Source organism: Triticum dicoccoides, chromosome 3A, assembly GCF_002162155.2.
Source record: "Triticum dicoccoides isolate Atlit2015 ecotype Zavitan chromosome 3A, WEW_v2.0, whole genome shotgun sequence".
NCBI classification, from domain to species: Eukaryota; Viridiplantae; Streptophyta; class Magnoliopsida; order Poales; family Poaceae; genus Triticum; species Triticum dicoccoides.
Genome location: NC_041384.1, coordinates 717,266,705 through 717,293,114, shown reverse-complemented (window position 1 = coordinate 717,293,114; position 26,410 = coordinate 717,266,705). Strand labels below are relative to the sequence as shown.

The 26,410-nt window shown below is 45.2% G+C and overlaps 2 protein-coding genes and 1 long non-coding RNA gene across 3 annotated transcripts; 2 read left to right on the top strand and 1 right to left on the bottom strand.

The window, feature by feature from the left end:
* The first annotated feature begins 16,699 nt into the window (after positions 1–16,699).
* On the top strand, positions 16,700–18,462 carry LOC119270430 (annexin D5-like). Its single transcript, XM_037552431.1, has 5 exons — positions 16,700–16,938; positions 17,036–17,181; positions 17,360–17,578; positions 17,682–17,897; positions 17,972–18,462. The coding sequence occupies exons 1-5, from the start codon at positions 16,725–16,727 to the stop codon at positions 18,263–18,265; spliced, it is 1,089 nt and encodes a 362-aa protein (XP_037408328.1). The 5' UTR covers positions 16,700–16,724; the 3' UTR covers positions 18,266–18,462.
* Positions 18,436–23,706, bottom strand: LOC119270431. Its single transcript, XM_037552432.1, has 3 exons — positions 23,322–23,706; positions 22,587–22,824; positions 18,436–18,946 (listed from the first exon to the last, which is right to left on the bottom strand). Exons 1-3 carry the CDS (start codon positions 23,643–23,645, stop codon positions 18,807–18,809), a joined length of 702 nt encoding a protein of 233 aa, XP_037408329.1. The 5' UTR covers positions 23,646–23,706; the 3' UTR covers positions 18,436–18,806.
* Positions 19,341–20,303, top strand: LOC119270432. Its single transcript, XR_005134112.1, has 2 exons — positions 19,341–19,703; positions 19,902–20,303. It is a non-coding gene; the product is annotated as an uncharacterized LOC119270432 (long non-coding RNA).
* Positions 23,707–26,410: the final 2,704 nt, after the last annotated feature.

Genomic DNA, 26,410 nt, shown 5'->3' with positions numbered 1-26,410 from the left:
TTAAGTAATGCACTTATTTTATTAGCTATAGAGATAGCAATATTATCTGGTGCATCGAAAAGGTGGTGGCAATCTTCGTGAAGGTGAACACCGACGCGAATGCCGAAGACGAAGAAATGAAAGAGTTCTCCGTCAGAAAGGGCTATACCATATCATGATATTACGAATTGCCTGAGATGTTTATCCCTTATGATGCACCCTTCTTGATTGTGCGGTAGTCGCTTTTTATTAGGGTGATCTCTCACTAAAATATCAAGTAGTTAGTGTTCTCCCAAGTGTAGCACCGTCACGGCACCTATCTTTTCGGGGTGCGCCATGGATGCATGGGTACGAACGATTAGAGAAGTGTGAGGCGGGTGAGGTCAGACCTCGCAGCAAGATCACTTGGTTGTCTTGACGTTCATGGCAGGATCGTCCTGAGCTCGGAACACACACATCGAAAGATGAGCAAGAGTCACATAGAGATGTGATCGACAAGTTGGCCTACCGATTAAAATTCCCGTTATGAGATGATGATTCTATGGCAATGAATTGAAGTCTGGATCTTGTATCACTCAAAATTAATTATGAGAGATATTGATTTGAGTGGGAGCGCACTGTTGAATTAACATGTTTAATTCTTAGTGCAATTAATTATGACCAATGTCTAAGTGTTTCTTGCAAAATAGTTGTAGAATAATGGCTCGCGTTTCCACCTTCCCTGTTAAAATTGAATATCTGTTAAATATCTGGTTAAAACTTTATGATTGGTAAAGTAATGTGAGGATTGTCCTCAAAAGTGCCGAGAAGGACTTTGTCCTATCGCATGCTTTCCGTATTCTCCCGCTAATGCTATGGATCATGTGACTCTCGTCCTTCGATCCAAAAGCTAGAATTCTATTACGGTCAAGTGGAATATATTTGCTTCCATGAAACCCAAACTTCGAAAGTTGGGATAGTTATATGATATTCATGGAACTGAAAATTATTTTCAGATACAAGCAAATCAATGTTTGTTTGCAAGTATTAGTAAAAGTGTTTACTATGCATTTGACTATTGGGAAAGGGATCCAGAAGAACGCCTGTCATATAATAAAAGGTGAATAAAACAACAACTTAAAGAAAAAGGAAGTGTCCAAAGGGTGTTAGTATGACTTACACGCCTAGGAAGTCCGGGGCTAACGCCACTCTTAGTTGGGTGCTTCTTTTGCGAGTAGGAGAAATACTAAAAGTTAAACTGTTAGAAGTATAAAGGCAGAAAGAAAGATGACTGTAATATCCAGCTTATGTATGAATGTCATACAAGTTTTCGATGTATAGTAGGCTGGTCAAATATATAGTTCTTGGGAATTCTGGTTAAACATGTTAATCACTAATTCTTGGGTATTGTGAGTTAATCACAAAGATACCCGCTCGATTGCATTCTATTGTGAATCAATGTAAGAGCTACTATGGCCTAAAAAGACTAGCCAGAAATGAGGTTAAGGTATACACAGGGAACATAGTAAATGTTACTATACCTTCCATCAGTGTATTGCCGTCTGTATTTATTTTCATAATTCATTTAGAGTTTTACAAACTCTTGCCCATTGCATAAGGTATCTTGCAAGAAGGTTGTTCATGAGAGAACTTTTTATGTTCGATGTTATGAATAACACAAGGGCCATGCTTTCATTATGAATGAGATGTATGTTATGAATATTGATAATAATACAATACCTCTGGGTTTACTTTCATAATTCATTTTAGAGTTTCATACACTCTAGCCCACTGCACAATGTTTGTTGCAAAAGAGTTGTTCATAAAACAAACAATTGTTGTTAAGTATTATGAATAACATGAAGGGTCATGCTTCCATCCAAGATGGGATGTATGTTATGAATATTGATGGTAATATGATACATCCATAACGCTGACGCTAAATGTCGCGAGACTATGAGAATACCACACATGTGTGACACTGCATTTGGTCACATTGGAGAAACCCGCATGGAAAAATTCCATTATGATGGATTTTGAAGTCGTTTGATTTTGAATCATCTGACACTTGCAACTTTCCTCCGAAAAGTGAAGTGACTGAAATACCGTTCACAAGCCATAAGGAACGAGCAACAAACTTATTGGTGATTATACATTTTGATGTGTGTAGTTCAATAAATGCTGGTGCAAGTGGTGGATTTATTTATCTTCAGAAATGACTTAAGTAGATATATGGATATTTACTTGACGAGACGTAAGTCTGGATCTTTTAAAATCATTCGAAAGGTTTTCAAAAATGAAGTAGAAGTTATTGTAACAAGAAAATTGTTTCTGCAATTTGATTGCACAAAGGAATATTTGAGTTACATGTTTAGCGAATGTCTGATGAGTTGTGAAAGGGGTTTCATAACTTGCACCTCCCGGAACACCACTACAAGTGGAAAGTCCGTGGAGATGTAATCTAACCATTTATGACATGGTAAGGTCAAAGATGACATATTTTTTTGCCATTATCCCTTTTAAAGTGATGCTTTAGAGACTGCGGCTTTTACAATGAAAAGAGCTACATCGGGTCTATTGAAATGAAGCCATGGTATGGCACGCCCAACCATGTTATATCTTTTCTTAACATTTGGAATATGGGGCTTGTGTAAAAGGTTACAAACCTAATCCAAATCATACAAGTGCTACTTTGTAGGTTATACCAAAATGTTGGGTATTCGTCCCTCACTATACCGAGGCAAATAGTTTTGCCGCGAAACGGTGTGCTTTTAAAGAGAATGGTTCTTTCAAAAAGGTGAGTGGGAGAATAGTGCAACTTGACGAGATAAACAGTATCTTCGTCATCAGATCAAAGGAAAGAGACCTTGGAAGTAATTCTAGAGTTTCCTACTGCGACTGATACGGAAGTCTCTACAATAAAATGTATGAACTTCAGTCGAACTTGCAGCTGAATCACGTAGGCAAGGCTCGTGCTAACCTCTCAAGTGCGCAAATGAGATATTGTTTTTATACAACATTATACCTACGATACACAAGGAAGCATTGATGGGCCCTGACTCCGGAATTGGCTAAATGCCAATACAACCCGAGTTAGTTTCCATATAAGTGATTCAAGATTAAAACCTTGATACACCTTTCGGAAGACTTAGAGTCTAAAGAATATTTATGGAACTTAAAACTGATACGGATAAAAATGTTTTATCCATAAAGCTCGACTTGCTGAAATAACAAGTTCAAGAGTTGACTACAATGAGGTTGTTTTCATCGTAGCGATGCTTAAAGTCAGTTCGGGTTGAACTAGCAATTAATACATATTTCAATCATGAGATATGAAACATGGATGACAATAGGATTTCCATCTGATGGAAATGAAACCAAGGACTTGCATGTGTTACAGTCCAAGGCATTTTGTCTATCCAGAGGATGCTAGTAAGGGTGCAAACTTCAGAGTTCCAGCGATGGACAGAAGAGAGCAAAATGGAGTTTAAATCTTCATGCTTTGATGAAATGGTCAAAGGGTTCTGACTTCATCAATGGGTAACGAAGATGCTTGTAATTCAAGAAAGTAAGTGGGAGCGTAATAATATTTCTAAAAACCTTGTGTGCTTGACACATTGTTAATTGGAAATAAATTTCTTAACACGAATTATGACTTCATTTGAAAATAGTTTTTTTTCAAGTGCTTAGGCTAAATAGCCTCAATATTAGGCATAATGATCTATGGCGATAGATTTACCTAATAGGGCTAAGCAATGAATACATATTGACAAGGTGCTAAAACCATTTAGCATTTAAAACCGCCAAGGAGTGATTCTTGCCGGAGTCACATGGAAGAGTTTTTTGCAAGACTCGGTGTCCCAAAACACTGATGAGCAAAATACATGATGCAGATTCCACACACTTTTGTGTTTGGATTAATCATGTACCCCATGGTATGTAAACAACCAGATATGTCCGACACTCCCAAGGTGTCGCGAGTATGGATACTAAAGTGATCAAAGTACTGATCGTGGGACAATAGTGAAAGATGTCATTGAGTACTAGAGTAAGTACCGATGATATGTTTTCTCGCAAGCGGAGATCATGTAGAGTTCGTTGTAAAATGTTACATTGATACAGTCTTCATCTTTTCTCCATGCGATTTTCGATTTAAGTTAAGGGTTTTGTGTAATACACAATATGGTGGCACGGTAGTTGGAAATTGTTCCCAACAGGATATTGTGGCGAATTCTATAACAAATGACTAAGTATGTTGACGCTTTAGAAGCGACAAACAAGATGTTGAATCATATAGTTCATTCATGAACTTAGTGTGGTTCCAAGATGGCTTTTGTCAATGGGACACTACTACAGGTAGTTTCTCCATAACTCAGTCTGAGGAATCCAGGTTCGACCTGTGATTCACATACATAAAAGCCAAGTCAGCATAAAATATGAATTTTGTGAAAGCGTGAAAACGCGAGGATATGCAGAGATAGACACGGAATTGAAGTTGTCAGATCCGATGGAAATCAGGCTATACCACATGCAAAGCAATTTTTACACCGGTATGCCATAGGTGTAAAGTGCATTAGCATTAACTAGATTATTGACTCTAGTGCAAGTGGGAGTCTGTAGGAGATATGCCCTAGAGGCAATAATAAATGCTATTAGTTATCTCCATGTTCATAATTATGTTTATGTTCCATGCTATAACTTCTATGGTTCTCGAGTCTGCAATAACATGAGGCTCGGAGGAAGACTCATATGCACGTGTGGAATAATAAACGGTAAGAAGTATTCCTAGTCTGGCCTCTAAGACTAGCTCAAGTGTTGCATGATGATTCTGTTTTCCTGGTCATGGGCATGTCTATGCCAGCAACTTTGAGGGCACAATGTTAAGAGACCATTTGTGTTGAATCGACCCGGATTGATGTTATGCTATGAGATTCGTTCATCACAAGTTAATGGTACATAACACAGAGATGGTTAATGTTTGTATAATTCCTTAGACCATGAGAGTATCGAGTTTCTTCATACTTGCTTCATGAACTTTGGGGTTTGTTAAACGTCATCCGTAAATGGGTGGCTATTACGGCGGCTTACAGGTTCATGGAAAAGTGAGTCAAGTAACTTGATAGCTCAAGATTGGGATTTGCTCCTCCAATGATGGAGAGATATTCTCGGGCCCTCTCGGTGTTACGGTATCCATCATCGTCTGGCCAGACACAGTGTGATTTGATCACAGGGATGCCGCAACACGGAAACGAGAAAAGAGAACAAAACCGGTAACGAGGTAACTAGCATAGTGGACAAGTCGTTGATCCACGGGGATGCAAGTAAATCTCACCTCGGGTATTTGTAACATATCACGAAGCAACAGGAATAGCACACGGCAACTGGAGGTTCACTCGAATATTCATTCATGTGGGTATAGGGGTCAATAAGGGTGTCCACGGCTCCGATGTTGATCATTGATCGGAAGGGGTTCCAGGTCATGTATATACTTCACCGAACCTATAGGGTCACACGCTTAACGGTCATCTATCGCTGAATACTAGACATGGAGTCTGAGAGAAAGTCACCGGAAAAGTTTCGAAGACAAGGGAAGAGTTCCGGAGAGAGAACACCGGAAGAGTTTCGGTAAAACGAAAAAGTTGTTAGGAAGAGTTTCGGAGAGAGAACACCGAAATAGTTTCGGTAAAACCGAAAAGTTGTGTCAGAATATATTATTAGGTCAAAATGGTTTCGGCACTCGCCTGGAAATTCTTAGAGGGCCCCAGAATTGGTCTGGGAACTTTTGGGAATTTTCGGAGAGAAAAACCGAAAATGTTCCGGAGCTGCCGTAACCGCCGTTGTTGCTTTTCACTGATAAAAATCACCACACCGGAAATGTTTCGGATCATGCCCAAAATAATTTTAGAGGGTGCCGGAAATGTTTGGGGACCTTCCGGAATTTTTCAGAAAAAATGTTTCGCGGAAAACATCTTGTCTCAGCATGAGGGGACAAGATCCTACGAATCGGGGGTTACATGTTTGGTGGCTTTTTGTCTAGGGAGCACCCATGTTTCTAGGAGACATGTTGGTGGCTTGTTGGGGGGGCCCCCATGGGAGGGAGCAAGGTTGTGGCTGGCCAAGGGGGTGCCTCCATGGTGTCCCCTTGGTGCCCCACTTGAGTTACCATTTCATCCTTCATGTGGGACATGTAGCATGGGTGTTTTGGTATTTCCTCCACCACCCCACCCCTTGCCTTGGCCTATAAAAGGAGGAGAAGGGGCTGCCATTCTCCTCATCCCTTCTCACATACAAGTGCCATGCAATGATCTGGCTTCTCTCTCCCTCCCCGCGAAATAGTTTCGTAGAGCCGAAAGGCTGTCTGGGTTCCGGCAGGAACTAGTTCTAGACGGCGAAGCCTTGCAGGATAGATGACACCGTATGTATGCAACTCTGTAATGAGATCGTAGTTTCGGTCTTAGTTCATGAGTGCCTCCCAATGGGCTGTCCGTGCGACCGTCCGAGTTTCGAAGGTCCTTCCGAAGGGCTGTCCGAGTGACAGTTCGAGTTTCGAAGGTCCTCCCGAAGGGCTGTCCGAGTGACCGTTCGAGTTTCGAAGGTCCTCCTGAAGGGATGTCCGCGACACCGTCTGGGGGGCTATTCGACCGCCTCCCGGAGGGCTGTCTGAGGAGCAGATGAGGGTATACATCCTCATGGTTGGGAGGTTGTAAATCCTAGCTGCGGGGATCTGCACCGCCGATCGTCATCGACTCTACTTCCCTCTGCGCTACGAGTCGGTAACGAAAAAGATCAAACTATGTATGCACTCTTCATAGTGGTCCTAGGATGGTGTGTAGGTCGGAAATTTTTTGTTTCTGCTGCGTTAGCCTACACCACCGCCCATCACTCGATTACAGTCACCCAGTCACATGAACTGTGCCAGGAACAAGTTGTCCTCCGTCGGTTTAAAAGTCACGCCTTGCGCCGCCATCCACACGTTACGCAACGTTTTGAACAGCGAGACATGGTTGAAAGGCTTCTGGGTATGAACCCTAAACATGGCAATTCAGCAGGTTTCTTCTATCGATTCGTCCACCTCCCCTAAGAGATCCAAATCCTTTCCCCCTCTTCGTGGAGATTCAGTCCCAAGAATTTATCCTCCAGGGTTGGAGCAGTTGATCGGCCTTGCGGGATCCCATCGGTACTTCCGCTCGCACCGTTCCTGGACACCCCATGTCCTCCCGTTTCCGCATGCGCACCCGCGATCGGTTACGAGGATCAGCAGCACTCTGTCAGATCGCCACTTAGGGCCTCCCGACGTGAGTATCGGTAGATCGTGAAGGTATTGTTGCGACTAAGGGATCATTGGGGAGTAGTAGAGGTTATGGACAAATATTTTTAGTTCCGGTACAACGTGTTAACCTAGTTTTAAAGCTTGACCGGACCAAGATGTAAAAGGGTATGCAAAATCTGAACAGTTTGTCTAATTCACATCTAGATGTTTTTTAATAATGTCACATCTAACCTCCTAAAAATAACTACGCAGCAACAAGAAATAAAAAAAAGCTGGGACAAAAAAAATAGACCACAAACATAGTGCTTATCAGGTTAGATGTGACATAACTATGTCACATCTAGATGTGTCCTAGACAGACCCAAATCTGAACGGTAGAAGGGTAACCAACATGTAGGTAACCCGGCTCAAAAAAAACATGTAGGTAACCGTGAGGCGCAAAATCTGGACGGAGATATATTCAGCTAAATCGAATAATAAAAGCAATCAAACCGGAAAAAAAGTCTATATATGGCGACCCGATCCGATCCGATGTCGGCGGTAGTCGTTGAGATCGCATGAAGATGGAGTCTGTGGCGGAGGAGATCCTGCGCGAGATCCTGCTGAGGCTGCCAACGAGGGACGTCGGCCGCGGCCGCTGCGTGTCACAGCAATGGCGCGATCTCCTCACCGACCCGTACTTCATCGGCCTCCACGCCCACGCCGGCCACGTCGTCTCCGGCGCCGCCGCGGAGGCGCTGCTCGTGTCCAAGACCCATACGCTGGGGTGGAGCCCTGAGCTGACAGTGTTCAACGTGTCCACGGCGGCGACCATGTCCGTCGTGGCCGGCCACCCGGACGGGTACAGCCCCACAAACGCCTGCAACGGCTTCCTCCTCCTCGCCGCCAACAACTTCATCTGGATGCCAGTCTTCGTGTGCAACCCCATCACCGGCGACAAGCTACGGGTCCTGCCGCCGCTCATGAGCGAGACCGACTTGCGCATCCACGGTCACGGGTACGCCATGGGGTACAACCCGTCGACGCGGCAGTACAAGCTCTTTCGCCTCTCCTTCTCCGCCTACGACGGTCTGCACCGGAACTACGTCCACGTGCTCACCCTGGGCGGCGCCGATGGCGGCATGTGGCGCCGGCACCGGGGGCTCTACCGGTGCCACCGGATGGGCTCATGGCCGGCGCTAATCGACCACAAACTGCACGTGTTGTGTATGAAGTGGGAGCATGATACGAAGCCCAACAGGCTGCTGGTGGTTGACGTGGCCAGCGAGACGCACCGCATGTACTGTCTCCCAGGGTACAATGCCGAGGACGCCGTGGCCAACGTCCTCGACCTGCATGGCCGGCTGTGTGTCGCCGTGCACGAGCTCGGTCCGCGCCGCGGCAAGCTCTATTTCTGGGTCGTCCGGCCGCAGGGGCCGCATGGCTGCTTGTACCTTTCGCCGCTCATCTGGGAAATGCGCTACAGCTTCGACATGGGCGCCACCAGGTTCATCAGCTTGCATGTCCTGACCCCATCATGTGCCTGGCTAGACGTTAACGACGGTATGCTCTACTACCTGTACGGCAACCGTGTTTACAAGCACGATACCAGGACGGGACGCCGGCGGCAGGGCTGCAGGAAGGCGTGGGACCACAAACTCCAGCTGTTGTTGCCGAACGACCGCTGGTGGAGCGTCTTCTCTGGCTACCGCCCCAACCTACTCTCGCCACACGATCTCGCCATTGCTCCAAAGAAAGATGAAGAACGGTTTGAGCACCGTGTGCTACATGCTCTCCGGTGCCATAAGCCGTCGAAAAATTGCGGCGACACGCCACAGATCGACCAGGGACAACCAGCTGCTAAGTTGCAATCAGAGTCATGGATGTTATCGATTAAGTGAAATTAGGTTGTACGCTAGGTCCTTAGTTTAGCCAATTGGATTTTTTCAATAAAAGTTAGCAACATGTGTACACCATTACCAGAATACCATCTCAGATTTTGGATTCAAACTCGACACATGAGACACGACTCAGCAATTATCACGGACCATCTCTAAATTTGTCTATCTTTCTTTATGAAGTTGTGAGTTGATTTTGGATGTGAACTGTTTTGAGAAGAAAAGAGAACTTTATATATTATTGACTTCAAAAGCCCTCAAGTGCATGCACGACCTACATTAGAGTTCTAGTGTGGTTCGGAATGGGGACTGGGATGCAAGGGCCCTCGATGACACAAGTACTGCTAACCTAGTGGTCTAATGTCCTGACCTAAATAGTGGTCTTGGAGCTTGGTTCGCAAGACCTATGAATTGTGAGGCACTTGAAAGTCTTACATTGCGAACCCTTCGGCCTAGTGCTAGTGGTGGCACAAAGATGTCATGTTGTCTCGTTGTGTTCTATCCTTCGGTCTCGCTAATGGCACACCATGCCGTCACATGGTCATCTGATGCCTTTCGACCATGCCGGCGACGATCCTCGACTTGCTAGTGTTTGCTCCTCGGAAGGTCTCAGATGCTTATTGCTCTTAGATCTTTGGCGGTAAATTGATGCCATGGGGTCTTGGATGCGCTATGTCCTTGTGGTTCTTACTTCCAGTGTTGTGTTGCTTTAGCTTGGATTTTCGCCCCTTGTAGTGTTTGCGCCTTGCACACCCCCTCCTAGTATGCTTCAACTATCCCTTACCATGTGTGCAATGCTCTACACCTTAAAAAGTGTAACCATGGGTAGAAATAGGAAATAACTATGAATATAGTTGTTAGTTCAAATTGGAAAAAACATTCAACCTATTAACACAATCGCTTAACTAGTGCTTTTTTATTTCTCAAGATAGATATTGATTTTAGTTCTGAAATTTTATGACATCATAGATCCATATAGTATTAGTGCCATGAATTTATTTTCATTGTCGCCATCGTTGTCCCTCCAATTGACCATCCGCTCGTCATGATTGCAAGCATAGTATGATAGTGGAAAATTGTAAGTTCTCATCCCCGACTCCATGCTAAAATGCCCTCGTTTCCTAATCGCCACTCGCCCATGCCGGTGCGGGAACAACTCCATCACCAACCTCTATTCCTTGACTCCACTTCTAGGTCTCCCGATAGCAGCAACGCCTGGTGTGTAGAGTGTTCGATACTCCTACATTGTGATGTTGAAGGGACTAATCAACTTACACGTCATTCCTCGATTGGAACCTTGGATAATTTATTATGGCATTCTATCTTCGCTCTGGAGTTGAAGAAACCGATTGCATTAAATCAAATCGGGCACACATGGAGCAACCTACTACCCATGCACTTGGTTTTCAATTTCACTGAGATTTTGATAAAACTCACTGAATTAGTACACATTGAAATATTTACCTTTCAGCCAAAATATTTCAACAATTTCAGTAGTAAACATGAATTCAAATGTTTTTCCAAGAGATTGTTTGAGTTCAAGTGAACATTTTGGCCCTTTGGCCGAAATGCAAACCAAAATCACTGAAAATCAATGAAAATCGATGATTTTGGTTGTTGCTCAAATATTTTCAAAACTGAAAGGTGAGCGTTAGTCTAGAACGGTGCATGCTAGGGCCAGCCCCTCATATCAGAAGGCGGGTGTAACCTTCGGTAATCATAGAAGACGAGCGCTGAGTTGTGTCACCGCCACCTTAGCCCCCACCGTGCTACGGACACCTCAGCCCTGTGGGATGATGAGTAACTGAGTAAGCATCTCTAATAGTTGATCGTGCCACTGCCATTACAATGACTATGAGCACCACAACCTGGGGACTTTCCCACATAGTCAGCTTGAATATTTATACTTAGCTTTATCATGTGTTGCGTATATCACTTTCATGTTTCTCGTGTCGTTTTTCTCTTGGACCACCCGCACAAGTTTCACGCAAACTCGGCCAAGCAGCCGGGAGCTATCATCCTTGACACAAAAATTGATTTGAGTTCAGTACTCACTAGCAACACTACCGGCTAATCGATAACGACTTGAAAAGCAAAATAGTAAGACTTGAGTACCTTCAAAAGCGCTCGAGTGCCTGAACGGCCCATGAGAGGGATCCAGTGTGGTTCGCAATGGTGATTGGGATGCAAGGGCCCTTGATGTCATAAGTAGTACAAGGAACCTGGTGATCTAATGTCCCAGCCTGAACGGTGGTCTTCGACCTCGGTTTGCAAGTGGTAAGACTTTCAGGCACCTCACTCGAGGATCAAGCATGGTATAGAATGGTGTGTGGGAGGCTCGAATGCGCCAATAACATGTAAAGCTTGCAAATCACCCCTAAGTTCCAAGGACTAATTAAGATGCTTCTACATGATACTAGCTAAATGCCCGTGCGTTGCCACGGAACAACAAATTTATATATAAATACGATGTGAAAACATTACTGTAATTCACGAACATGAGTGTACGATGTGGCCTATGACCATGTTGATACAAATACCTGCATAAAGATTGTGCATACTGGGATATAGGTTGGCGGCTCATACGTTTTTCTAAAACATTTTAGGTTATTCTAGCTTGTGGAGGTCTGGTCATCCAAATTGTCTTCACCAAAGGTACACATGAATATCAAGTGAAGGTGAAGCTAGAGAAACAGACTTTGAAAAAAATCAATTGTCAAGTGAAGGCTTCAAATAATTGATGCACCTTTTATCAAATGCCTTTGTTTCATATATATGTTTGCACGAGTTTGATCAATCTACTGCATTATATTTATTTATTTAACAAAACCTGAACATTTTCAGATTAAACAAACACAACTATTCATTTAAGCTCGAGAAACAGGACATATGATTCCCTAGCAAATTCATTAGCCATTTCATATTACAAAATGAAGAATTCCCAGATGACAAACAATGTAAAAAAAATTATCAGTAAAGATCACCTCTTGAACAACAAGTACTCATTGGCAAATATCTCCGGGCAGATAGAAGACCATGTAATGGATTCATCATATGATAATTTTAAGATTTAACAACCGGGTATTTCCATAGCTCACTGGTTAACCAACCAAGGCAAGTCAAGCAAATACAGCAGAGGTTGTACAATTACCAATTCTCATGATCAAATCAAGAAAAAACAGCAGTAAAGATACATGTTCCATGACTTCAGGTTCAGGATTATACAATAAAACTGCATGACTTGGAGCTGCGGACACTACCAATGGCAGAACAATCTGTCAGAAGCCATTACATGAATAAAGCACCTTGTTTCTCAAAATGATAAAGCATCTATTTAGGACCCTGTACGCCATCAGGATCAACTCCCCAATGTCCACTCTCCTCACTGTTAAACATTGATAGTTAACAATCTGCAGTGACACAATTCTGACACTTAACGGTCGGTAACCACTTGGAAATTTTCTTTTGGTTGAGAACATATAAAATGACAAGATATCGGGGTAGAAAAACTGCAAGTGGCCTGTTCTCTTTTTCATAAAATGACATCTAATTTCGTAGCAGGTAAATCTGTTATTCATATTGAACAACACATTCAATCTTTCCATGTGCAGGTAAATCCTAGCTAGGATTGCATATTTAATACACATAATCGACTGTTCTGCTTGCATAATTTCAGAATTGCACCAAGAAGTGTGTGTCTACCTAGTATATGATAAGGAATAGAATTGTTGGTACAGGTTCGATGCAGCCGTCAACTTGCCGAGTGCTTTCTAGCTCAACTGCTCAAGGAGATGATCAATTGGATCCTCCCAGCATGACGCGCACATACAGAACGCTGGCTGCCCCTATTGATTCCTACACTGGCAAGGTTCCACACGTAGAGGAAGACTTGATGGAACAGAGTCTCCAAATTCAGCGAAACTAAACATCCATTATCCATTATTGAATAAAGAGTGCAATCAGGTAAAAATAGTAAAGTTCCATACTTTTCCCATTCTCTAGCTTACAAGGAAGACAGCCTAAAAAAAGGAACACAGCCTCAAAGGCCAGCGAAACACAGTCGTCGGAGGTCAATCTAAGTACAAAAAGTTGTACTGCAACATAAATGCAAATGAGATTAGAGCCGTACCAGACACTAAATAAAGTACTTTTTTCAGACACTGAATAAAGTTCGCAATCATGTAATCAGGTCACATTTCTTAATTTTTCCATTAGCAAGATAAGAAGGAACACGACCTTAAAGATCACTAACAAACAACTGGGTAATTATCATGAAAATCAACATACCAAGTTGAAATTATGTTCGAATATTCCAACCAGTTGGGCAAAAGATAGCAGGACAGCAAATTAAATTAAATAACAGTTTTGCTAAAGCACATCTAGATGTGCCATAAGTATTGCGCATCTAAGTCATATGTCATTGTTCTTACATTGAGATTCGTATTAATTATTTTTTTCTCTTTTTATGCTTGATTCACTCACTTAGATGTGCAATAACTTGAGCACATCTAGATGTGCCCTAGACACACCCATTAAATAAATGATGTTAGGAGATAAGCTCACCATCCCAACCATGTGGTGCGGGCCCCCTTCTCCCACTTCTTCTATTTTAGTTCTGTCATCTACTGTGTATCAAGCATGTAAGCTCTTGACACACCCAGGCCATTCAAGTCGAGTAGTCTCACGACCTTCATTTTCCTGTATTCCAACAACTTATTCTTTGATACGTCTCTGTTCATAGCACGAGGCTCCATCCTCTTGTTCCCTGCAACCTCGTCTGCTAGTTCGCCTTCCTAGCTTCGTTCCGGCAGGCGACGGCACGTCAAAAACCAAGGAAATAAAGATATCCAAAACTGCCCCACGCCAGCTGAATTGGTTTACACTCTGACGCTAACAAGAAGTCAACTGAACTGACGATAAGGACACAAACATCTCTGATTCTTCTCCAAATTACAAATGAAGAGGCTAGGTGATACCTGCTTTGGCCTTGGAAATCTTCAGAGCAGTCATGGATGGGTTGGAGGCGTTGATACAATGAGGGACCATAGTGTGCTCCTTCGTCCGCTTCCACGAGCTGGGAATTCCAACGAGCATCCTCCCCTCCTCGAGTGAAGTCTGAAATAAACCCTGAGGTTGTAGAGCTCCGTGAAAATGAACCCTCACGTCTAAATCCCTGAAATCTGTACCCTAACTTCACTGATCCCGGTCGTTTTGAACCTTGAGGTCGTATCCAAACAGAGGATTCCTAAGTACCATCCTGAAAGACCAGGATTGATTAGTAAGCCAACACCTGCAGATGGGTCCCACGGAATCAGACTCCTTCAGTCAGCACTCAGCACTCAGCACTCAGCAGCATCGCCGTGGACTGCACCTCGTGCGAGCGGCCACGGGAGCTGCGTGACTCGCAACCACTCATGGTCGTGCCAGGGCCATGCATCTAGCGATGCATGCACAGCGTGGTAATATTTCGGCAAGTCGGCTACACGGCACCAGGAACTCTGAAGCCACCCATGGCGGAGCACACCCGCATCTCCCTGAGATTCCTGAGCACGTCGCTGCTAGCCATCGTGGTGTGCTGCACGCCGGGGTTGCTGTGGCTCGGGCGCTTGGTGCCATGCACCGGCTCGTTGTAGAGCTTGACCAATGTTCGCGGATTACATGCACGCACAAGCAAGCAAGCTACAGGCGTGCTTCTGATTACACCGGCTAGACGCGTAAATATATACATGTACAGTCTGCTATTGATCTGTTCCCAGCGAGAAACACGACACACGCGAGGCAGAATGAGACGTCGGCGACGAACATCTACAGGACGAAGCACGGGACGCGGTCCATGCAAATATCGTTCGCGGACGGGGCGGCGATCTAGAGCATCGACAGGAAGCAGTGGAGCTCGTACTAGTAGCGCCGGAGCGCAACACGGATAGCCAGCAGTGGTCAAATGGGCATGGTGGCGGCTCGCATGTGAGCACGCCCACGTGGCAATCATTAAGTTAGTCAGAGTCAGCAATCCCAGCCTCTCAGTGCCATGTCACCAAATCCTCTCCTAGAAACTTCAAAAGGTTCAAAATGACCGGAATCTGAAAGGTTAGGATACATATTTCAGGGATTTAGACGTAAGGGTTTATTAACGTCGAGCTCTACAACCATAGGGTTTATTTTAGACTTCACTCCCCCTCCTCCTCGACCTCCACCACCGCCTCCACCGATCTAGCTCGTGTACCTCTCCTTCTCCTCCTTTTCTTTGTCGCCGCCTCTACAGCCGCAGCTCGCGCACCTCTCCTCCTCCTAGACATTCGTCGCCACCTCCACCCACGTGGCTCGAAGCCTCGGAGCACCATGACCCCCACCCCGCCGTCGCATTGGTCTGTCGTCTTACCACCCCATCCAGGTGCGGTGTCGGTGGCACAAGGTCAAGGGTGGGGCGGCACAAAATTAATGGGGATAGAGGGAGGCGGCCGTGGTCACCGGAGAGAGGGGCGTACGATGGAGAGGCGTCGGGTCGTGATGGAGGGGGCGGGGGAGGCTTTTGTTCGGGAGAGAGATCTGGGGATGGAGACAGGCGGGGGAATAAGTGGAGACGTGCGGGACGTTTCGGTTTTTCCCTGGCCTCGAACGTGGGATTTTTTTCTGTGATTTTTTTGCTCGGGGAGGATGCATACGAGGGGTTGAACCATCACGACGATGGCAGATTCCCCTCTAACAGTAGAGACTTCTGGTTAGCTAGACAAAAAGAATTGTAAGACCGCATGAGAATGTCTATTATGGTTTGATAAATCTTTTTTATAGCATTTTTTGTTAGAAAAAAAGACAAAACTTGATATGACTAACATAATGTATGAAAAACTTCTTTCCGCTTTCTCTGTTAAGATAACAGTTTGCCTTCAAAGTATCTCAAGTGACCAAAACAACCCGCTACTCCCTCTAGTCTGGTGCGCACACGCTTTTATGTCGTCGATTTGACTAACCCAATGTGTTATCTGCCATCGAAAGCATATCATTGGATTCTTCATATATATGCGTACTGTTTCTGAACTTATAAATGCCATCACATATAACAGATGTTTGAATAGTCAAATTGTCAACCTAGAGGCATACACAAGCCCTATGCATCATCCTACCGGGGTCCGTATTATAAATTGGGTGTAGTTAGGTCTCAATCGACTGAGACTTAACCAAGTCTCAGTCGACTGAGACTTAACCAAGTCTCAGTCAAGTGATATACTCCCTCCGTCCCATAATATAAGAGCGCTTTTGACACTACGAATGGAGTAGTATGTAAGAAGAAAAAGAGAAACTAAAAATAATTTGTTGTATGAATCTCCATGCAAAATCAAAGAAAGATAGCATCGACTGAGACATAACGAAGTCTCAGTCGATTGAGACTTAGCAAAACTGTCATAAATTAGTGCCCAGTGTGAGGTGGCGTGACGCTATCCTTTTTCCTTTTTAAGAAGAAACTCAAGGGTATTACGTAGTACAAATTACCGGCCGGAGTATCTGATACGCCACTTGGTCGATAAGGAGGCATATATTCTCCTTCCCTTTTCCTGTGATGGTGGTGGGGGTCGCCGGGCCGGCCATGCATGCGCCCGCGTCGATCACACGCAGCATACCATATGCGCACGGCGGCGTCCCCATCCATCGGTGATCCCCCGACGGGAAAGCTCAGCGTCTCCCGCTTTAAAACCCTCGCCCCCGGCCCCGTACGCACGCAGTTGGTCACAGGCACCTCCAAGTCCAAACACAGGCGAAGAATGGCGAGCCTGAGCGTGCCTCCGGTGCTCACGTCCCCGCGCCATGACGCCATCGCCCTCCACAGGGCCTTCAAAGGTGCGTACAAATAATGGAGGACTCTTTTCATCCTGCCCAGCAACGATATGTGCTGCGTAACGGCTGACGGCCGGTGGTGTACGTGTTGGTATTGCAGGTTTTGGGTGCGACAGCACGACGGTGATCAACATCCTGGCGCACCGCGACGCGGTGCAGCGCGGGCTCATCATGCAGGAGTACAGGGCCATATACCACCAGGACCTCTACCATCGCCTATCGACCGAGCTGAGCGGGAACCACAAGGCATGCAAACTGCAAAATGATTTATAAATCAGCCAGCAAATATCATGCAAAATGATAAGTCACACAGACAGCATAGCATAGTATAGTATCCCTTTTCGAAAAAAGAAGAAGCATAGCATAGTACTGTATTTGCTCCCGAAATGACCTCTCTGCTTGGGGGTGCCGGTTCCTTGTGCAGAAGGCGATGCTGCTGTGGGTGCTGGACCCCGTGGGCCGCGACGCCACGATACTGAACCAGTCCCTCAACGGCGACATCACCGACCTGCGCGCCGCCACGGAGGTGATCTGCTCCCGGACGCCGTCGCAGCTGCAGATCATGAAGCAGGCCTACCGCGCCCGCTTCGGCTGCTACCTCGAGCAGGACGTCACCGAGCGCACCTACGGCGACCACCAGAAGGTACGTCTTTGTTTGCCTCCACAGCACCATCGATACGCATACGCTCATCTGTGCAGTGTTTGAACCTATCATCATTTTGTGTGTTGCTGGTGGCTGGATGCAGCTTCTGCTGGCCTACCTGGGCATCCCGCGGTACGAGGGCCCGGAGGTGGACCCGTCGGCGGCGGCGCGCGACGCGAGGGAGCTCTACCGCGCCGGCGAGAAGCGGCTGGGCACCGACGAGCGGGCCTTCATCCGCGTCTTCACCGAGCGCAGCTGGGCGCACCTCGCCGCCGTCGCCGACGCCTACCACCACCTCTACGCGCGCTCCCTGGACAAGGTGGCCTTCATCTCCAGCTTTGCTTGAAACTCCATGTGCAAATTTCTCAGGCTTTGCAATATGCATTGTCGCAGGCTGTGAAGAGCGAGACGTCGGGCACCTTCGAGTTGGGGCTGCTGACGATCCTCCGGTGCGCCGAGAGCCCGGCGAGGTACTTCGCCAAGGCGCTGCACAAGGCGATGAAGGGGCTGGGCACAAGCGACACGACGCTGATACGGGTGGTGGTCACCAGGGCGGAGGTGGACATGCAGTACATCAAGGCCGAGTACCACAAGAAGTACAAGCGCTCGCTGGCCGACGCCATCCACTCCGAGACCTCCGGCAACTACCGGACCTTCCTCCTCTCCCTCGTCGGCCGCGACCGCTAAGAGGCGATGATCGACCATCGATCTCAACGCCGCACCGCCAAGACCGCCTTGCGTGATCGATTGGTCGGTCAGTCTACCTGTGTATATACATCTGTCTCCTCTATTCAAGTGGCCAAGAAGCCAGGACTGAATGCTATGGCTACTGATCAGTATGTTCATGTTACCAGAAATGAAATTGACAACTACAGTACGTTTTATTCATTCCTCTATGCCTCAACGACAGAGCCAGACAGAATAGCTTCATTTACAGCACAAAACCACAACCTAGCCCGCACTCGCCAACACAGCCGGCATTATTGCCTTATTCGTTACTATGAGTATACTACAACACAGGGTGCCGAAAGTTCAGGGGCGACTGGTGGTACCTTACGCTAAACCGGGATAACTATACACGGATTCATGTCCTCTACTCGAAATAAGTGATACACATACGGCACGCTTTAGGCAGCAGATATAACACAACAACAGCAGGGCAGCGAGGCGGCAAGACGACGCGATAACATACAGAGCATTGGGGCTAAACCAGTTGCTGCTATCTCAGTCAGTCTGTGAGCTTCTGCCCCACACTCCGGGAAGCCGAATACGACTGCATAGCAGAGGTCGTCATGCCGATTGAGTGCTTGGTAAGGTCCAGGCTCTTCCTTGCGGCAAACCAAATCATCCAAAAGAATCCGATCCAACCTGCATGAGATTTTATCACGTTAGCGCAGGTGATATTGGTAAAAAACCCTTTGGACGTGAAAGTTGCATTGGAGATATCATTCCTGTGGAATCAACATGACCATTCTATGCTAACTTTTCCAGATATGGAGCATCAATAAAGGAACAATAATTTGGGAACATATTCCAAACGACTGGACGATCACATCTCTGCCTTAAAACTGACAATATATTCCACACGGACTGGCCGACCGCATCTCTGCCTAAAACTGACACTGCATTCCACATGATTGGCCAACCACGTCTCCCCTTTCATAAAGTTCCATGGCATGGAGAAGTTGATTTGAACAGCTAAAGCTTGTAAATCACCCCTACGTTTCAAGGACTAGCTAAGATGCCTCTACATGATACCCCTGGTTAGCTAGGCAAAAACAAGTCTAAGACCAAACAGTGTCTGTTACAACAAAACTTAACTAGCATAAAAACTTCTTTCTGCTTCCTCTGTCAACAGTTAGCCTCCAAAGTACATAAGTGAACTAACAACAACTTGCTATCTTAAATTACTGTTACAGAGCTAATGTTGTTAGTACATAAAATCTAGTTCATCTTAATTGCAGAAATACAGATTAATGCCAATGAGTCCACTGGAAGTTGAGAAGGCAAATAGGTAAAGTAATAACCAGTACTAAATTGGAGAGCAAGCATGCCAGAACAGAGTCCCTGTTTCTGATCTATATTCACAGGCAAGAGTACAAATGGGGATAATCCGGCTGCAATGGTAAGTATTTTTTATCTACATACCCAATAAAGGTACAGGTTGTGTCGGGACACTTATCACTTTATTTATGGAAATAACTGTTTACCATAAATCGCATCTGATGAATGGCTATAAAAACTGTGGAAGTTTCCTAATAGTTCTTAATCACGTTTTATTTGTCTTCATGGTAATACCTCACTCCTCTACATCTCTCCACAGTCTCATCTCCTTCCCTCCTTTGTCTACTCAATGACACACTTTAGTGGCAATTGGGGAGAATTATGATCATCAGCAAGGATGGAGGGAGCTACTCAATGGCACAGTTTAGTGCCTATTGGGGGAAGTTAATAATCATCAGCAAGTATGAACAGAGCTATTTTTTTGGTCAACATTGTAACATTCTTTCAATCATCTACTCGGTGCCAACTCAGATAACGCATCATATGTTGCAAAAAGCATTAAAGGAGCATCACATGTGCAAGATAGCTAGTAACTGGAGAACACAGCACTGAAGAACACAACAGTCTGAATTACTGATTCACACCAAAAATCACATACAACAATGTAAAATAAAAAAGAGGTAAATACACCAGAAGTCATAGAACTTGCATGTGACGGTCAGTTTGGTGCGTAAACTTGTAAAATACGTATTTCTGGTCATCTAACTTGTCGCCTCGTTCATATATGGTGCTTCCCATTATACCCAGTCATATCCATACGCGCGCCAACATGGCAGGGCCACTGTCAGTGGCTGAGGCCGGTTTTTTGTCAGAAAGGACCCTTACATTCTATTAATTTATGCAGAAAATCCTCAAATAAAATGAAAAAGTAATGGAGAACGGGATGGGATTTGAACCAATGACCTGCTGCCCTTCGCCTCGCATAGAAAACCACTAGACCAACTAACGTTTGATGTGTCAAATGTACAGTTAGTGCTATTTATTGAACACGTACCGCACTAATTAAATAGAGATAAGAGTGCTATGTATTATATAGTTTGAAATTTATGTATCCCAGTGCTGGCAAACTATGTATAATTTTCTTTCTGCACAGACTATTTTTTGCACATAGTACCTAACTTTAAATATATATTCCTGAAGAAAATAGTGCGGGATGAATGAGCGTAAATTATTTTGGACAAACCAACAAAATTTTGTTCCAAATTTCAATAATTTTAAATTTTAAAATCTAGATCAGAAGGAAATACAATATAGAATGAATGTATGTAAATTCTTTTGGACAAATCAACAAAACTTTTGTTTGAATATGAATAATTTAAATTTTTTATATTTATATAAAAGGAAATATAGTGCGGAATGAATGTATGTATGTTTTTCAGACAAATCAACTCAACTTTTGTTTGAATTCGAATACATGTAAACTGAAAAATCCAGGTAAAAGAAAATATAGTTCAAAATGAATGTATGTAAATTCTTATGGACAAATCAAATAATTTTTGTTCGATTTCGAATAATTAAATATTTAAAATCTAGATAAAAGGAAATATAATGTAAAATGAATGTACGTAAATTTTTGGGACAAATCAACTATTTTTTTCAATTAGAATATTTCTAATTTTAAAATCTAGATAAAAGAAAATATAGTGCAGCATGAATGTACATAAATTTCTTTGGACAAATCAACATCATTTTTTTTAGTTTGAATAATTTAAAATTTGAAAATTTAGATATACGAAAATATAGGTCAAAATGAATGTACATAGTTTTTTAGGACAAATGAACGAAATTTTTGTTTGAATGTGAATTATGTACATAAAAGAAAATATACTCCAGAATGAATGCATATAGGTTTCTTTTGGACTGCGCCCTCAAGCTCGAAGCGGGGATTACCTTGTCTCCGTTTTGATTTTACTTTAATTCGCATGGTCTAGTTATATAAAGATAATTTTTTCCGTTAAACGCAATGGTGCAGTTGGTCTGGTGGCTTCTATGCGGGGCGAATCATGGTCGGTCGTGGGTTCAAATCCCACTGTGTGCAACAATTTTTTTTACTTTTATTTGAGAATTTTCTGCATATAAATAAATAAAATGCAAGGGTGCTATCTGAGAAAAAAATAGTGCGTGCGGATTACCACCACCTCAGCCACTGACTGTAGGCCCCATCACGTTGGCACCCGTAATGATACAGCCGGATACGGTAGAAAGCACCGTATATGAACAAGAAGACAAGTTAGATGACTAGAAACACGTATTTTACAAGTTTACGCACTAAATTGACCGTCGTGTGCAAGTTCTGTGACTTGTGGTGTATTTACCTCAATAAAAAATAAAAAAATCATGCTTCCTCGTTTAGAAGTCACTTTAGAAGTTAAATGAAGTGGATTAAAATAATCCTGCTATCATGAATTGCTTTACAAAGATTATATGCTCCTCTTAATAAGAGAAATGCAATTTCAATGCAAATGACTTGGGCACTAAGGCAAGAGCATAGGCAATTAATGGCTCTATTAGTGGGACATGCAAGCTGGATTCCGATCTAATTACACAGGCAGAAGTATGAACAGAGACAGTCCAGCCGCAAAGTTATCCAATGCACTAACAGTATCTAAATTAACTAAAGAAGAAGAGTACTTTCAATACTTAGCTCATTGGTTTTGTGATGACAAGGTGGTTGAATCACCAGTGAGAGGATTTTTTGGCTAGTCCTAGATATACTCTTCAAAATGGTGATGCACCAAGTAGGTATTTGAAGGAAAACTATTATGAATGGACTGAAGGTAGTTTGCATAATAACATAATAAAAAACACTTAAATTGATGCCTAACTAATGATCGTTATGCCCCTAGAAGTTGCATACAACAATACAAACATTGAAACCTCGAGTAAATTATGTTTTATTTTATCTCCAGGATATATAAACAAAACTGACAGAGAGATGGCATACCAGTAGCAATCATGACTCCAACAATTGCAGAGATAACAGTGGCGGAAACGACGAATATGGCAATTGATACTGCTCCGACATACACTGCAACTAAGCAAGCAAAGAACAAGGCCAGGAATCCTCCAGCAGCTGCCAAGGACATAAGAACTGAAACGATAATGGCATTAGCGGTCGCAACCAGAAGGAAGGACATGAAAATCAGCAGGCCAGTCAGTGATATCATCGTGATTGTTCCGACCTGCAACAGATAAAAAGGTGATTAATTCTCTGTGCGGGTTTACTACTCTCCTCTGACCATAAATGATGATCCAACATTGATGGGCTTATGCCATATCAAGTAGACAAACAGACGGTATCTGCCATACCTAAAATGATTCCTACATCCAACATTGATGGGCTTACACACCATACAGGCATATAATAAATCCACCGTTTTCCTTACAACATGCACTTCGGCACATCCTTTGACACGAAAAACCGTATTTTCACGAATGAAAATGTACAAATTGCCGGTACTGAGCACAGATTGATGAATTTCATATGAGCACCGATAGATGGATTTCACATGACAATTAATCCATTCTCTAATACCGCATCCAGCAAATTGTTCACACAATTTTTCCCTAGATCACATAACATTTCTACGACCTCGAGTACATCAGTTGCTACGGTGTTAAACAGTGTCTGGGACGGATCGGAAAAGGAAAGCAGGGGGCGCGCAGGGGGCAGGCTCACCGAGATGACGAGGATGGCGCGGAGGCCGCTGCCCTGCTTGGTCCAGGCGAGCAGGTCGCGGGCCGAGTTCCTGGAGGCGTCCCGCAGCCGCGGAGCGGCCTCGCAGGTCGCCGCGCGGAGGCGCCGCAGGAGCGGATCTCCGCCGTCGCCGGGCGGCGGCCAGACGCCGTCCACGAAGCCGCGGAGCACCGCGGGGAGGGTGTCGTCGCCGCCGCCGGAGACCTCGACGGCGCGGCCGTCGTCGGAGACCTCACCGTTGGCCATCTTGCCGTCCGCCGCGTCGGGTTCGGCCATCTTGCCGTCCGCCGTGTCGGATTCGGCCATCTGCAGGCGCGGCGAGAGGTCGTGAATGGAAGTGGGGAACGGATGGGCGGGTTCGGGGGATGGAGCGGGGAGTGCTGTGCTGGTCGTGGTGGCAGATCTTTCTGGATTGAAGACGCGCTGCTGGTGACACGTGTTGATTCGGACCCGGACGGGTGCCACGTAGGCGGCGTACGTGTGGCCGCCTGGTGGCCCCTGCCTCGTCAGTGCAGTCTTGCTCGCCGACACCGCGACAGGTTCACCTCCACGTGGCGTCAGTGCTGAACGCTCGTGTAATCTTAATCCGGCTTGATGATATTACCTGATTTTTGTTTAAAAAAGTAGCGTGAAACACCATCAGCGGCATCGGCAGGTCCATCTCTTCCTTCAAATGGGTTGAAAATTGTACTAATTCAATGTAGTTAATGGTATATCAACTTATCAAGTGACCAGGGGAGGGGGCACATACCTAGTCCTCAGGCCGCTAAATGAGAAATTCAAAATCCTAAGCACAATCCATTGAAATCAGCACACCTGATCTACTACCCAGGTGCTACCAAAAGTTCAATATCAGTGTGTAACCTAGTAGTTTCATAGCGCACATTGGTAATGAAGCTTAATAACCGTTGAATGTGTGCACACGAGGCTGCTTTTGGTTCAATTTTATGAAGCCTGATTTGGGTTCGATTTTTAGTGCATACATCCTGCTTTTCCTGTTCAGTGAAATGTGAATCAATCTTCTCTGAGGAAATGAAGAAAGCAGATATGAAAGACCTCTGGCCAGGCGGCTGCGTGTTTGACGGCGGCGTGTCCCCTGATGGTGGCGCTGACGACCTAAGCTAGACCCGATGGAGGGGGACGGGACAGGCGGTCCAGGCAGTGTCCATGATGGTTCGATGGCCCGACGCTCACAGACGGCCATGCGGTGTCCCTAACAGGTCCGACGGTGATGGGCGGTCCAGGTAGCACCTCTGACGCACCCTCGACAGTTAGCCAAGCGGTCTAGGTGGCGTCCCCGACAACCGCATCCTTGAAGTTGTCCATCTTCAGGGTCGTCACCTCCATCATCCATCGGTCAATTCTTAAAGCAAAACTGTTGCACCGATCTTGCCATGCCTCTCTGCCATCAACGCAACCATGACGCCAGACAACTTCCTTCTCCTGCATTAGTCCATCTCCAAACGCGCCCATCGCCAAACCTCCGCGACGCCATGCCGCCAAGATCCGGCATCGGCCTCGCGGTAGATGTAACACCACTCCTCCTTTTGTCCCCTCCAGCCAGCGCGTGCTTCAAAATGATGCCCCCAGGAGGAACAATGGCATCAAATGTGCCATCATCGTTCGATCCAGTAGACCCAGATCTAGGGTTTCCCCCAGAGCTCACACCGTCGCCACTGCTGGAGCTACGCGGCGCCCACCACTCATAGCATCTCTCGCTCGACCATCTGAGCCTCCCAAGACGGCGCCTCCATGGAGGTTACGACGCGCAGGGTGGCGGCCGGGCCACCCGGCCAAAGTTTCCTCCGGTCCCCAACGCATACCACCAAACCTCCGACTGTTCCAGATCCGAGAGAAACGAACCGAGACCAGCAGAGATGCAAGTGCCATGGGGCTCAACCCACCAGGAAGGAGGATCAACAAGGACAACCGCCGTACATCTCCAGACGCCGGATCCAACGATCCGACGAGGCCAGCGGCATAGACCACCACCCTGCGCTGGCCAACTAGGGATGCACACGGCCTTTTAAGTATGAGTACTAGGATTTTGAGTCTTGATTATGCATCGTTGTGGTTTTGATGCGTAGGTAAGAACGGTTCTTGCTCAGCCCTTGGTAACCACGTAAAACTTGCAACAACAAAGTAGAGGACGTCTAACTTGTTTTTGCAGGGCATGTTGTGATGTGATATGGTCAAGACATGATGCTATATTTATTGTATGAGATGATCATGTTTTGTAACGGAGTTATCAGCAACTGGCAGGAGCCATATGGTTGTCGCTTTATTGTATGCAATGCAATCGCCCTGTAATTGCTTTACTTTATCACTAAGCGGTAGCGATAGTCGTAGAAGCAATAGTTGGCGAGATGACAACGATGCTATGATGGAGATCAAGGTGTTGCACCGGTGATGATGGTGATCATGACGGTGCTTCGGAGATGGAGATCACAAGCACAAGATGATGATGACCATATCATATCACTTATATTGATTGCATGTGATGTTAATCCTTTGTTTGACGCTAGCATTATAAGATGATCTCTCACTAAATTTCAAGATAAAAGTGTTCTCCCTGAGTATATGCACCGTTGCCAAAGTTCGTCGTGCCAAGACACCACGTGATGATCGGCTGTGATAAGCTCTACGTTCATCTACAACGGGTGCAAGCCAGTTTTGCACACGCAGAATACTCGGGTTAAACTTGACGAGCCTAGCATATGAAGATATGGCCTCAGAACACTGGAGATCGAAAGGTCGAGCGTGAATCATATAGTAGATATGATCAACATAATGATGTTCACCATTGAAAACTACTCCATATCACTGCTACCTCTTGAGCACTGCGTTGGATTTCCCCGAAGAGGAGAGGATGATGCAGCAAAGTAGCGCAAGTATTTCCCTCAGTTTTTGAGAACCAAGGTATCAATCCAATAGGAGGCTACGCGCGAGTCCCTTGTACCTACACAAAAACAATAGCTCAACGCAACCAACACGCTTAGGGGTTATCAATCCCTTCACGGTCACTTACGAAAGTGAGATCTGATAGAGATGATAGATAATATTTTTGGTAT